The sequence below is a fragment of the Bradysia coprophila genome (assembly GCF_014529535.1).
Source record: "Bradysia coprophila strain Holo2 chromosome X unlocalized genomic scaffold, BU_Bcop_v1 contig_766, whole genome shotgun sequence".
NCBI classification, from domain to species: Eukaryota; Metazoa; Arthropoda; class Insecta; order Diptera; family Sciaridae; genus Bradysia; species Bradysia coprophila.
This window is the reverse complement of record NW_023503369.1, coordinates 42,283-56,673: the sequence shown is the minus strand read 5'-3', so window position 1 is coordinate 56,673 and position 14,391 is coordinate 42,283. Positions and strand designations below refer to the sequence as shown.

The 14,391-nt window shown below is 33.8% G+C and overlaps 2 protein-coding genes across 5 annotated transcripts; both read left to right on the top strand.

Moving 5' to 3' along the window:
- Nucleotides 1-1,248: 1,248 nt before the first annotated feature.
- On the top strand, nt 1,249-1,884 carry LOC119070316 (UPF0729 protein AAEL015238). Its single transcript, XM_037174585.1, has one exon. It carries the CDS (start codon nt 1,433-1,435, stop codon nt 1,730-1,732), a length of 300 nt encoding a protein of 99 aa, XP_037030480.1. The 5' UTR covers nt 1,249-1,432; the 3' UTR covers nt 1,733-1,884.
- A 2,734-nt stretch (nt 1,885-4,618) lies between these two features.
- LOC119070315 (fibroblast growth factor receptor-like 1) lies at nt 4,619-13,289 on the top strand. Of its 4 annotated transcripts, XM_037174582.1 has the most exons (4): nt 4,619-4,825; nt 4,890-5,034; nt 6,714-6,919; nt 12,571-13,289. In XM_037174582.1, exons 3-4 carry the CDS (start codon nt 6,817-6,819, stop codon nt 13,143-13,145), a joined length of 678 nt encoding a protein of 225 aa, XP_037030477.1. In that variant the 5' UTR covers nt 4,619-4,825; nt 4,890-5,034; nt 6,714-6,816; the 3' UTR covers nt 13,146-13,289. The 4 variants fall into 4 exon arrangements, with proteins under 4 accessions (XP_037030477.1, XP_037030476.1, XP_037030475.1 ...); XM_037174581.1 differs by lacking the exon at nt 4,890-5,034 and having other exon boundaries at nt 4,619-4,800; XM_037174580.1 differs by having other exon boundaries at nt 4,809-5,034.
- Nucleotides 13,290-14,391: the final 1,102 nt, after the last annotated feature.

Sequence of the window (14,391 nt, the reverse complement as noted above, 5' to 3'; positions counted from 1 at the left end):
ACTCAATTTTACTCAGAAGTGCAGCAAGAACCGAATTCTCTTCCAAAATATCGAAAAACAATTGTCAGAGGAAATCACCTGCACATCAGTGTTTAAAAAAGGCGTTTAGTTCGTCCCTAAATAATTCATCTTTTTACGAAATGAATAGCAACTTTGATTGTACATAAAAGGCGTTTTAACACGCCGAGCGATCCGGCCCATTGCCCCGGAGCGAAGCGGAGGGCCGCAATGCGAGCCGGGCGCCGGAATGGTGTCGGAACTTAGGAGTTAATTTTTTTTCTCGCATCGTCTCATAATTAGTCTGTGTAATTTTTCTATTATAAAATTTAAATTTACGGAACCAAATGAACCAATTTTTAATATATATTTGCCGTCTATAAAAAGGTGTTTATCTACAAGATTTTGTGTTTCGTCTTCAACAACCATCCAGAACGATAATATCGCCCAGGACGATATTATCGTCTAGAATTTTTATTTTAAATAAATTAAAAACGATATTATCGTCCTGGACGATATTATCATCTCAAATTTAAAAAAATAAATTAATTAAAAACGATATTATCGTTCTGGACGATACTATCGTCCAGATCGATATTATCGTCCCAAAAATTATCGCCCAGGACGATAATATCGTCCAAAATAACGATAAATTTGTTCAGAAAAAGAAAATAACGATAATATCGTCCAGCTGATATTTTCATCCAGGACGATATTATCGTCAAAAAAACGATATTATCGTTTTTTGAACGATAATATCGTTTTTTAGACGATAGTATCATCAAAAAAACGATAGTATCGTCCAAAAAAACGATATTATCGTTTAAAAACGATATTATCGTTTTTTGAAACGATAATATCGTCAAGAAAACGATAACATCGTCCTGAAAATATTTTAAAATTTATAATTTTAGACGATATTATCGTCCTGGATGAAATTTTTTTGGACGATAATATCATTTTTTAGACGATAGTATCGTCTAAAAAACGATACTATCGTCCAAAAAACGATAATATCGTTCCTGACGATATTGACTGTGTAGTTATGTCGCCTCATCTAAATGAAATATATCAAAAAAATACTCAATGTGTGTCTTTAGAAGGACATACTACTTAAGCACTACCAATGCACTTCAAGCAAAAGTACGTCCTACTAATAAATTATGATTTTCCTTTTGAACCGCTGTCAGACGAAGTCAATCTGATTATGTGGATCACGAAAACCAAGTTGAATGTCTTCAATAAAAGAATAGTTCGGAGAGTGACATTTCTTTAAATTTAAGTGATGATCAAAAACCATCAAAACATAGAAAAAGAATTAATTCTCTGTCGAAAATAAAGACAGTATTTTTGGTTTCTTTGCCTTAAGTATTAGCATCGCTTAAAACGTTACCAAAGATAGTCATCCAAACGTTATTTACTTCGTAGAAATAAAATGGTTTGTGTACCGTGTTTCATAATACCCGTCCTGTTATTTATTTGGCATCGCTTCATTCAACCCATTGTTTTGCGTTACTGGAATCCGTGGGCAGTGAAAGATGAGCATGGCAATGTTGTCGAAAATAAGAAGCCCGAATTTCCGTTTCAATGTGCTGGTGGCCAGTGCCCGTTTCCGATGAAGAAAAGTTTAGCGACGACCGCCGAGAACAACGAAACCAATGGGAACAATGGAGAATTGATCCAGGATAGCACAGATGGCACCAACAAGAGTGATGAATGCAAAAAAGTTGACTAACTAGAGTGAACGATGGAAGGGAGGGACATTATCTATTTTTAAAAATAATATTTCATTCCAGAGCAGAACTGTAAAAATGACCTTCATTGTGGAATTTCTTGTAATGATTACGCAGCTTTTTATTTGCGCAACGAAATAAATTTAAATTATTTTGAAACGAAACTGGTTTGCTTCTTCTGCAATTGGAGCTTATAATGCATGGTATTGACGGCACACTTTTATCACATATGGTGAGTTGGGTGAGCCACAGTTTATTCTAAAAGTTCTGCAAACTGGATTTACTACACAACAACTGAAGCATCGCCCTGTAATCAGAGAATCAAAAATTTTCTGCAAGCATCTTTGCTTCTCTGATTACTGGTTGACTATTCCAATCCACACCTAAATCACGGTCTAATAATTCTCTCATGGAAGATTTAATTCTGGTTAGTTTCATTGAAAATCTTTGATCCGTTGTCTATACACTAATGAAGCTTAAACTCGTGTGATTTGCGGTCCTTGCTTCGCTCTGGTCACAAACTTCACACTCGTAAATTTTTGTTCTATTTATTCGGTTTTGTTTACAATGCAAAGTCACATAACAAGAAAAATACTATTGAAACAGATACAAAAATTATGTTAGCAACATCAGCTTGTTCGTTAGACTAACATAATCTATCTTGGAACCTAACCTCAGGAATTAATTCCATTCTCCACCAAACGTTTTATTTAAATCGGTTGAGAATTACTCTAGTTGTTGTGTTAACAAGGAGCAGAAAAGGCTTCTTATGAGAACTACTACCTGATGGTTGAACCGATATCACCCATTTTCGAACTTGACCTGAGGATTTCAATATTTCGTCAAAGCCAAATAAATTGAGACCGTTGAGTGGTTATGGATAGAACATCTACACAATATTCCCCATGTGTCCTTATATTTCCTATACCTACAGGCTGTCTCATTTTGTCGAACTCCATACCCTGCGGATGTGGACGTCACTATTGTTCCATAATAATTTTTTAAATTTTTACAATTTAGATCTGTAAGAAACTGGTTTCGTCTGGAACCATATAGGCAAGCTAAAACATGTTCAAAATAGACTTAAGAAATTCCAAAGGCTAGCATGTAGATCGATCACAAGTGCTTGGAAATCTACGCCGACAGACGCGTTGGAAGTCATATTAAACCTGCCTCCTCTGCACATCCTAATACAAGTAGAAGCTGTAAAGGTCATGAGCAGAATTGCTCTTCAGGCTGGCTGCGCTATTGAACAGACGGGACATTCCAAAAGCTGGTTCGAAGCTTATAAAGCACTCCCAACTCACCATGCCATCTGACAAAATCCCTAAAACATTTACCTTCGACAAAAAGTTCGAAGTAGTCATACCAGAGAGAGAAATTTGGCTCAAGGGAGAACTTCCACCCAGACAGGGTATCGTCCTATTTACTGACCGTTCTGTCATTCGGGACTCGGCCGGCGCAGGAATGCACTGTGCTAAGTTGAACACGGAAATCTCTATCCCGCTTGGTAAATTTACCACCATATTTCTGTCGGAACTACGGGCGATCATAGCAGCATGTCACTCACTGCTAGATAGCAATCTGAGTGATGAACCTATCTATATATGCTCGGACAGCCAAGCAGCCCTAAAGACACTTCGATCACATACACAAAATTCCGCACTATCGCTGGAATGCTGGAATTTGGTCAACCGAGTCGCAAACATCTACAACATAAAGTTACTGTGGGTCCCAGCCCACTCCGGCATTGAGGGTAATGAAAAGGCAGACACGCTTGCTAAAGCGGCAGCGGAAGACAATTTCACAGGACCCGAACCCGCCACTGGTGTCCCACCGTCTATAATAAAACGGCAGTTATCGACGCTAAAACAAGAGAAATTCCAACAACATTGGAATAACTTACACTCCTGTAGACAAGCTAAACATTGCATTCGTATAAATAACAGAAACTCAAAATATCTGATTAATGTTAGCCGCACCAGATTAAAACTATTCACAAGTGTTGCTACAGGACATTACGGCTTCAACACCCATCTTACTAAAATTGGAAAACGATCAGATCCGAGTTGTGACCAATGCGGTCATCATTCGGATACGGCTGAACATTTCTTGTGCAATTGCCCCGCTTACATCATGAACAGAAGTAAGCATCTAGGCGGTTACACCATCAATTATCAGTCCGTTAAACATATGCAACCGAAGGACATTCTGAACTACATTGTGAGTACAGGAAGGTTCCTTGGCACAGCGTATGCTTAAACGAAATCTCAATAGTAGCACAATGGGCCCAACGGAGGCCTCCGTGCGCGTTCACCTACTTGTAGATAAACAACTATCCTTAAAAAAAAAGGAACAACAACGTTTGGCATGTAAGTTTGCTATTGAAAAGGAAAATAAAATAAAGGAAGTTGTGAAATGAAAGAGAGCATTTGAGCTTGAGCCATTGTTTTGTTAGCAATTGATGAAAGTGAAGAAAATCCTTGCATCAATTATTGATCAGCATGAAGAGAATTTCCCAGAATAATTAATCAATGCAACGAGATTATCACAAAACATCGGTCGTAAATTATTATAGGGCTTAATCAAAGTATCAATTAAGAGACAATTTTTATTAGTTACTTAAACTGTCACAATCTAATTTATACCAGAACGAAACACCGAAGCACCACATAAATATGAAGATAAATGATTGTTTTCAGCAATAAAAGTCTATGGCCATAAAAATCTAAATCGAAAAGGTAGCCAAAATATAATTCTATCGATTTTATTCTTATCAATTTATATCTGCTATCGTATAAATATTATAACGAACAAAAAAGTGTGTTTCTACATGCACATATGGGTGTTATCATTTGAAGATTGTACATGGGCAAACAAAAATATTTTACTTAAAATTTATCAGCAATACTCAACCGATATTCGTAATTGCTTTGTGTGAAGCAAAAAAAATTGTTAGAGTTATTATTCAAATAGTGTAAAATGCGAGGTGAAATGTTCCATTCAATTCACTATCTGAGCAGATAGATAAATATATAATTTCAATTTATGTGGTTTGAAAAAGAAAAATGTGAGTGTTCGTTCGGATTCAGTAGGTAGACCAGTGAAATCAGTCAGAGTGTGTAGCCTTTTATAATTTCATTCCAACATAATTTTCAGTTGCAAAAATCCTGCCGGTGAACCGATATTAGTGATATAAAAACCAATAAGCTTCGTATAAGTCGCTCCAACGAAAATAAATTTAATTTGGAAATGGTATTGCAACCAAATCGGAAAAATACTTAGGAAAATATGTCGGACAGGAGTACGTAAACAAATTATTTTAAATTTATAATTTATCTTCGTCAAATTGGTTAACCGTGACCATGACCAACAGAAAAAAGAGAGAGAGAGTTCAGCATGCATTTCAGTGACTATTTTTGGGAAATTAATTTTTTAATTTTTTATCTCAAGAAAATTTACTTATCACTTTCCAAAACTACAAAAGTTTGGAAATTTCTCTCAAACTTTGCAAAAATCTGGAAAATTCCGGAAAGTTTGGAAAATTCTCGCAAATTTTTATCAAAATTTTAGCAGAAAATCGATTTACCTAAAACTAGGCCCTGTAGCAATTAGAAATCATTAAAATGAAACGATACATGTTCCAACAATTTTCCGCTTTAATTAGTGTGACCTTAATTTCAATTAAATAAATGGCAAGTGACAGAGAATGCTCCCGAAAAATTGCAATTTCCGGTCCATGCAAAAATAGAAAATTCTCCATCATGTTGAACTAAATAAAAAAAAATGCGCGTGGTGAATATCACGGCCAAATAACACCTTAACACGGTGTATCGAGGGGTAACTCACTTCTATATTAAATGGATTAAATGGATTAAATGGATTAAATGGTATTAAATGGATTTAATGGATTAAATGGATTAAATGGATTAAATGGATTTAATGGATTAAATGGAATAAAAATTGGATTAAATGGATTAAATACGAAAAAACTTCATTTTACAAAATACTGTAAAAGTCTTAAAAATTGTTGATTTTGATCGAACCACGTACTACAACTCATACTACAATGTTAAAAAGCGAAAAAAATCCACTTTTAGGAGTTTTTGGTGTAAAGTGGATTAAATGGATTAAATGGATCAAATGGATTAAATAAATTTAATACCATTTTTAACAAAAAAAAAATTCCTTTACCTCACGAGTACTTAAACGAGCTGGTGATCGTGCAAATCTATTTTTCGCAATTACTTTACAAATTTTTCAGGTGGGTAGCCTAATTATTTCGGTAAAACTAAAAATTTTTTTTTGGATTAAATGGATTAAATGGATTAAATGGATTTAATGGATTAAATGGATTAAATGGAAGTGCGTCACCCCTCGCGGTGTATACGAAGAAATAACTAAAAAAAAAACGCTTAACCATGTACCACATTAGAGATGAAACATTGTGTATAGCAAAATATAAGTAAATAAAACAAAAAAAGAAGCTTTAAAAGATTTTCCACATTGAGAAAGAAAAATCAAAATAAATTTTTCCCATTAGGTGCTATAATAAATTGGCAATCATCTGAATTGTTTATGTTGTTTTCCAATTAATTAGTTAGTAAATATTTGAACTTGATTTAAAATTTATTTATTTGAACATAAACGATATGCGCACGCATCATTTTGTTGGGCTAATTCGGTCCGATTGTGTTTCATCTCTTATTCTTTATTTGAATTGTTTATTTAAATTGGTCTTTTTTACAACGGATTTTCTTCTTCGATTTTTTCTTCTTCTAATTTTCAGTTTGTAAACAATTGGGTACTAAAAAGTAACCAACAAAAAATTTTTAAAAGAGAATGAAACAATTTAGTATTTTCGTTTCTTTCAGAGTATTTAGTTTATGCGAAAATTACGGTCGTGTAAATAAATAAAAATTAAAAAAAAACTTTTAAAATTCAAATAATTCTCTAAGATTATATTAATTTGTGTTCCCATAGGTTGCCACAGTCCCTATATTAAAAATTATTGACTGTAAATTGTATGAAGTATTAGAAGCAGATAAATTGTGTTCATAATTACGTAAAATGAGTCGAAAGGAAGATGCATGGAACGGTGTTGATATTTTTGCAAATTATAACTTGTGCGTTCTCTTTTGGAATGGAATCTCAGATAATATTCGAATATTCGCGTAACAGTGGAAGTGGTAAGTTGTCAATCATTAAATAACCATATTTTGAAAGTGTATTTCATATTTTATAATTATTCCATTGACTGAAAGTCAGGGTCTTACACCAGAAAATACCGAAATATGTGGGTAACAAAAAAGTTCACTCTGATTGAAATGTATGAAATGGTATGAAAAACGTTAAATGTGGGTAACAAAAAATCGTTGAGGGCACGATAACTTGAGTAATTTTTAACCAATTTGGATGATTCTTTTTTTGAAATTTGTGGAAGTAAAATACCGAGGCTAAGTTCGAAGATGGGCTATGTGGGACGAAGGATCTGGAAGCTATCCCAGAAAAACAGGATTTTACACTGTTGATTATAGCCTCAATCGCAAAAGATTACTTTGATGAAATTTGATTTTGTTGCGTAATGTGTGTAAATCGTAAATTTGATAGCTGACTATCAAATTTGATAGTTGACTATCAAATTTGATAGTTGACTAACAACTTGATAGTTGACTATCAAATTTGATAGTTGACTATCAAATTTGATAGTTGACTATCAAACTTGATAGTTGACTAACAACTTGATAGTTGAGTATCAAATTTGATATTTGACTTTGATAGTCGACTAACAACTTGATAGTTGACTATCAAATTTGATATTTGACTAACAACTTGATAGTTGAGTATCAAATTTGATATTTGACTTTGATAGTCGACTAACAACTTGATAGTTGACTATCAAATTTGATAGTTGACTAACAACTTGATAGTTGACTATCAAATTTGATATTTGACTAACAACTTGATAGTTGACTATCAAATTTGATAGTTGACTATCAAATTTGATAGTTGACTATCAAATTTGATATTTGACTTTGATAGTCGACTAACAACTTGATAGTTGACTATCAAATTTGATATTTGACTAACAACTTGATAGTTGACTATCAAATTTGATAGTTGACTAACAACTTGATAGTTGACTATCAAATTTGATATTTGACTAACAACTTGATAGTTGAGTATCAAATTTGATATTTGACTAACAACTTGATAGTTGCCTATCAAATTTGATAGTTGACTAACAACTTGATAGTTGACTATCAAATTTGATAGTTGACTATCAAATTTGATATTTGACTTTGATAGTCGACTAACAACTTGATAGTTGACTATCAAATTTGATATTTGACTAACAACTTGATAGTTGACTATCAAATTTGATAGTTGACTAACAACTTGATAGTTGACTATCAAATTTGATAGTTGACTATCAAATTTGATAGTTGACTATCAAACTTGATAGTTGACTAACAACTTGATAGTTGAGTATCAAATTTGATATTTGACTTTGATAGTCGACTAACAACTTGATAGTTGACTATCAAATTTGATAGTTGACTAACAACTTGATAGTTGACTATCAAATTTGATATTTGACTAACAACTTGATAGTTGACTATCAAATTTGATAGTTGACTAACAACTTGATAGTTGAGTATCAAATTTGATATTTGACTTTGATAGTCGACTAACAACTTGATAGTTGACTATCAAATTTGATATTTGACTAACAACTTGATAGTTGACTATCAAATTTGATAGTTGACTATCAAATTTGATAGTTGACTATCAAATTTGATATTTGACTTTGATAGTCGACTAACAACTTGATAGTTGACTATCAAATTTGATATTTGACTAACAACTTGATAGTTGACTATCAAATTTGATAGTTGACTAACAACTTGATAGTTGAGTATCAAATTTGATATTTGACTTTGATAGTTGACTAACAACTTGATAGTTGAGTATCAAATTTGATATTTGACTTTGATAGTCGACTAACAACTTGATAGTTGACTATCAAATTTGATATTTGACTAACAACTTGATAGTTGACTATCAAATTTGATAGTTGACTATCAAATTTGATAGTTGACTATCAAATTTGATATTTGACTTTGATAGTCGACTAACAACTTGATAGTTGACTATCAAATTTGATATTTGACTAACAACTTGATAGTTGACTATCAAATTTGATAGTTGACTAACAACTTGATAGTTGACTATCAAATTTGATAGTTGACTATCAAATTTGATAGTTGACTATCAAACTTGATAGTTGACTAACAACTTGATAGTTGAGTATCAAATTTGATATTTGACTTTGATAGTCGACTAACAACTTGATAGTTGACTATCAAATTTGATAGTTGACTAACAACTTGATAGTTGACTATCAAATTTGATATTTGACTAACAACTTGATAGTTGACTATCAAATTTGATAGTTGACTAACAACTTGATAGTTGAGTATCAAATTTGATAGTTGACTTTGATAGTCGACTAACAACTTGATAGTTGACTATCAAATTTGATAGTTGACTAACAACTTGATAGTTGACTATCAAATTTGATACTTGACTAACAACTTGATAGTTGACTATCAAATTTGATAGTTGACTAACAACTTGATAGTTGACTATCAAATTTGATATTTGACTAACAACTTGATAGTTGACTATCAAATTTGATAGTTGACTAACAACTTGATAGTTGACTATCAAATTTGATATTTGACTATCAAATTTGATAGTTGACTATCAAATTTGATAGTTGACTATCAAATTGTTTGTCATTTATCAAGTAAGTAGTTTTTTACTCCCTTTACAACTACATGTTACGGATCTTACGCCAGCGAAATGCCTGTTATCAAATTAGCACACTTTGATTAAAAAATTTTGCAGGCAAATAAGATGAATTATCTCAATTAATTTCTGAAGATTTTTTTTAAATACATGGAATTAAATGAATCAAAGAGAATACTGTAAAAATTTTACGAGTGTGAAGTTTGCGGCCAGAGCGAAGCGAGGGCCGTAATTCACACGAGTCGTGACATTTTATTCACGATTGAAGGTTTTGTGAATGGGAAATCGAGGGATTATTTTTTCTCGGTCTACCAATAAATTTCTCCTTTTACAAATATTTTTAATCCCTTTACCATTATAGAGTGGTACCAATTTACCGAAAATATTGGTAAGCTGAGTTATTTTTAACGATGAATCAAAAACTAATTAAGTTCATTTATTACCATGTCACCATGTGAAGGTATATTAAGTACCGGGGAACTTCCTTTTTTTACGAAAAAGTGTAAGAGAAGAACATTTATCGCACTTTTTTATTTTGTGAAAAAGTCCTCGCTCCACATTCACAAAACAACCTTCGCATCTGCTCTGATGTAACAAAAAGGCAATCAAACAGAATAATAGACAGCTCATACGAGTGGGAAGTACACGAGTCATATTTTATTTATGATTTGAGGTTGATTGAAAATCTTGAAAATTGAAAATTTTTAAGAAAATTGAGAGCTCAAAAATTATTCCACCTTACCCTCGATGGTTTCCCAGAAAAAAAAATTGTCAAATTTTACTGTCATTTGCGTGGAGTCATTAATATAGTAAATATGTATTAAATGTGACGAGTTTTCATGAATACGTCAAAAATACATTTAGGAAAGTGTCAGTCAAGGGACCTGACCCGCCCAAAAGGTGGGACCTAGTATCTATGGAGCGTACTTTTTCGCTAGATCGTTACGGCGTGAGAAAATAAATAAATTACATTTTCAACGATCACAATTCAATTGATATTGTCAGAGCAAAAACATAGAAAATATTCGGAGGCTGATCAAATTACAGTAGACAGTAGGCACTGTGTATCTTTTGCAAAGATATATTACTTGTTTTCGTTGTATGAGTTAAAACATATACAATACAAACACTCCTAAGCGGTATCTCTTATTAGTTTTCATGCTAGGAGCAGTGCTGTGATTTGATTCAATCCACATCCACACGTATATGTCGTACTATTGGTAATGCAGTAATGCATGTGGGTAAATTGAATAAGGAAAATTGGGTTGTAATTGTACTAGAGGTGAGTGAGCTACCCACACCCATGGGCATAAGAGTTTTCGTGGGCTTGGTCAGTTCAGAAAATATGGGCGCCCAAATGACTTCTGAGTTTTTTTGACTAGAGTGCATTATCATTTGAAACATATTTTTGATTTGAAGAAATACGAGGATTAGAATGATTAAAGTAGTTGAACTTAAAAAAGAAACGGTTAGCATAGTCCTGTATATTGGGCATGGGTTGGGAAAAAATGTGGGCATTGAGTATGGGCTGGTTTTATTTGCTATGCCTACTCACATCTAATTGTACCTTCTTATTTTTTCCCATCTGTAAATTGATTATAACCATTATAACCTTTCAGAACCTGCTATTTGTCTGTTATCGACAATAATGACAAAAATATGCGAAAAGCTTCAAATAGCTTTCACTTATATGGTAAAAAGAAATTAAATGATTCGTAATGAAACTTAATTGTAACACTTAAACATATTTTTTATCGGAAGTTTAGTGCGGGAGAGGACGCTTTCTACGACAATAAAAATATTCTTAACGAAAAATAAAGTAAAAAGAATGTTAGTACAAATGAAGTAAAAGATCTCGGACCAAATACAATCAGATTCAACTAAAGAAGTTCCAGATTTAACTAATATATTTCGAACTTTTGCTGTTTCTGAATGGTTCATTTACTTCACTAACTGAAGAACACGTTACTGAAATTTTAGGGTTTTCCATGAACCTACCTGTACTACAGTACTACAGATAAAAAATCGCAGTAAATCAGCCAAGAGATTAAGAGTGATATCGCCAAATCTTCAGGTGATTGGGGAACAAGCGGTCTCCGATTTTAATGAGTGATAGCTCGTTGGATTCGTCATTTAATTCTAGGAAACACGTATCTTTCACTTTTTCTCAAAAAAAATTGTTTTCTGTGAAAAGCGTTCAAAAGTGAAGACATGTCAGAGGATACCGAAAACAGTTTTTCGACAATAACTCAAGAAAAAATGATTTTAAATTGTTGTAATGTTGTACGAATGTCGGCCTTGGAAAGACCTACAGGTAAAGTATACGCACCGCTTGGTGCGAGTAGATCCACGAGAGTTACGACTAAAAATGTAGTGAATGTTCGGAGAGTCCGCCTTCTCTGCAGCTTCGATGTTCCACGAAACTGAGCATGGGGTGTTGTGGTAGTTGTTGTTTCGATTTATTGTCGAAAAACTGTTTTTGGTACCCCCTGCTTTTCACAGAAAACAATTTTTTTTTAGAAAAAGTGAAAGATACGTGTTTCTTACAATTGAATGACGAATCCAACGAGCTATCACTCATTAAAATCGGAGACCGCTTGTTCCCAAAGTTAAAAAAATCACCTGAAGATTTGGCGATATCTCTCTTAAACTGACCACAGGAATTGGCTTTAAATTTGTTTAATAACGCGGTTCACCTCTTAAAATACAAAAACAACCGAACAACCAAAAATATCAAATCTTTGTAGATATTAGGGGTCGTTAGCCAAACGGTCGCTAACTTTAAACGGTAAAACCAATGTCAACGCATTTATTAGTGCGAATTTAGAGTTATCATTCACTTTACCGTTGAATTTAAAGTTAGCGGCCGTTTGGCTAACGACATCTCACCCAAAAAAAAAAAACGTAAAATTATATCTCGTACGCACGATTAACCGCACGATATAATGTAGTTTTTGTTTTTAAACGTTAGAAGAAATTAAAATTTCCGTTGTTGACATCAATCAAATAATTTTTCATTTTCTAGATACTACCATCCCATCTCCAGTAATTACCGATGGACCAACAAATAAAACCGCTCTGACTGACTCCCAAGTAGTTCTACAATGCTGCGTGAACAGTTTGATTCGACCGAGCATAACATGGTTTAAGAGACAAGAGGGACCACTCACCTCACTGAACGATACGGCAAACCTTATTCAGTATTCTGACATCCATGGTGTGTCACACTATTATGCTGCATTAGAATCGGCAGGCGAAAGGCTTCTACCTGACGGAGTTTATTTGAGTAAATTAATTCTGAATGGTGTCACCGAGCAAGATTCCGGTTTCTACGGCTGTGTTGCCATGAACTATGGTGGATACAAATTTCAAGAAGCTCATTTAAATGTTCTGGATGCAGTAGATAGCGAAAATGATGAGCCAGAGCCGGATGTACGAAGCCTGTTTTTGTTGTTTTTAATACCAGTTGGCCTGGCACTAGCACCGTTAACTCTATGGACCTGCTATGTGTTGATCAGAAAACAAAAATTGAAGCAGGTCGAACACAAAATAGATACAAACGGAAACGATTACGTTCAAGTAAATCGATTAATTGTTTAATTTAACCAAAAATGTCACTGCTCTCCGTAAAGATTTGTCTGATAAAATGAAGAAGGAAAAATTCTGCGAATATTGACTATGGACACACATAAGTAGAAACATTTATTGAATGTGCGATAACAATAAACAACAACCGAAAACTAATAATTTCTTTTCCAATCCAATCAGTTAGAGGGTTCACTGCCTTTCTTCGTCAGATAGTTCCACGTTTTCTCAGCAATCTGAAACATTAAATGGAAATTCTTAACCATATGACTCAATTCAAATACGTTCTGCGGTGGCTTGAAGTTCGATTTGCTATTTTTCGCGGTGGACGAATATTGGCAGCTGTCTTTCTATCCATATTCAAGCTCGCTCAAAATTGTTTAACAGAATTGATGGAGGCCAGGGAAGGTAGTGAGGGATTCTTTTGAAAAACAGCCTACCGAAATCGGACGCATTTTCCAGTGGACTTTTTTATATGTGCCTAAAAAGGACTTCGACCCTAGAAGCCAAAACCACTTTCAAAAAAATTCTTCGAAGTTTGTGTGGCTGGTGAAAGGTGATCAAAAACCGAAAAATTGCAATTTTCTTACAAAAATTTCTCCAGTTACGCGAGCCGTACCAGGTCGTATGGGGTGTCATTAGAAAGGTAATCACATGTACTATTGAGCCGAATGGTTGACTTATTGGGTTTAAAATTCATCCACACTGAAATATGTGCAGTTGGAGTTTTCAACCGAAGACTTACACTTTTCTTACAGAAATTTCTCGAGGTACACAAAGCGTACATGGTCGTGTAGGGTATCATTTGAAAGATAATTTAATGTTCTTTTGGGCCAAATAGGCTTTTATGTGGTTTGAATGCATTTGGTAAAAGGAATTCCAACCAATACCAATATTGACTGTAGACAGTCTAGTGAGTTTTCGGAATAAAAAAATTTCAAACAGTGCCTAGTAGGGCGTATCGAATTTTTAGAATTTTAAGGGTCGCGATAGCCTGTGTGCGGAAAACGTAGATCATTGAAAACTAAGTCCAGGCATATGGTTGATGGATCCGAAGGTGCCCGGGAAGAAGTCCCACCGGACGACTTTAACTTTCAAATGGTCATAACTCGGAAAGTTAAGAGTATTTTTGAAAACAATGTTCTAGCAGGATGTAGAGCGTTAAAAACTCTACAAAACTGCCAGAGAAACCGATGGTCCAAAAGGTGTGTCTGTCGAGGTTTTCTAACATCGAAAGTTCGACATTTTGGTTTTTGACTTA

Bases quoted from the DNA above. Each gene is read 5' to 3' on its own strand.
- LOC119070316 (XM_037174585.1), top strand. From the start codon at position 1,433: ATGGTTTGTGTACCGTGTTTCATAATACCCGTCCTGTTATTTATTTGG.
- LOC119070315 (XM_037174581.1), top strand. From the start codon at position 6,817: ATGCATGGAACGGTGTTGATATTTTTGCAAATTATAACTTGTGCGTTC. The intron at 6,920-12,570 runs GTAAGTTGTCAA...TTCATTTTCTAG, and splicing joins TTCGCGTAACAGTGGAAGTG to ATACTACCATCCCATCTCCA.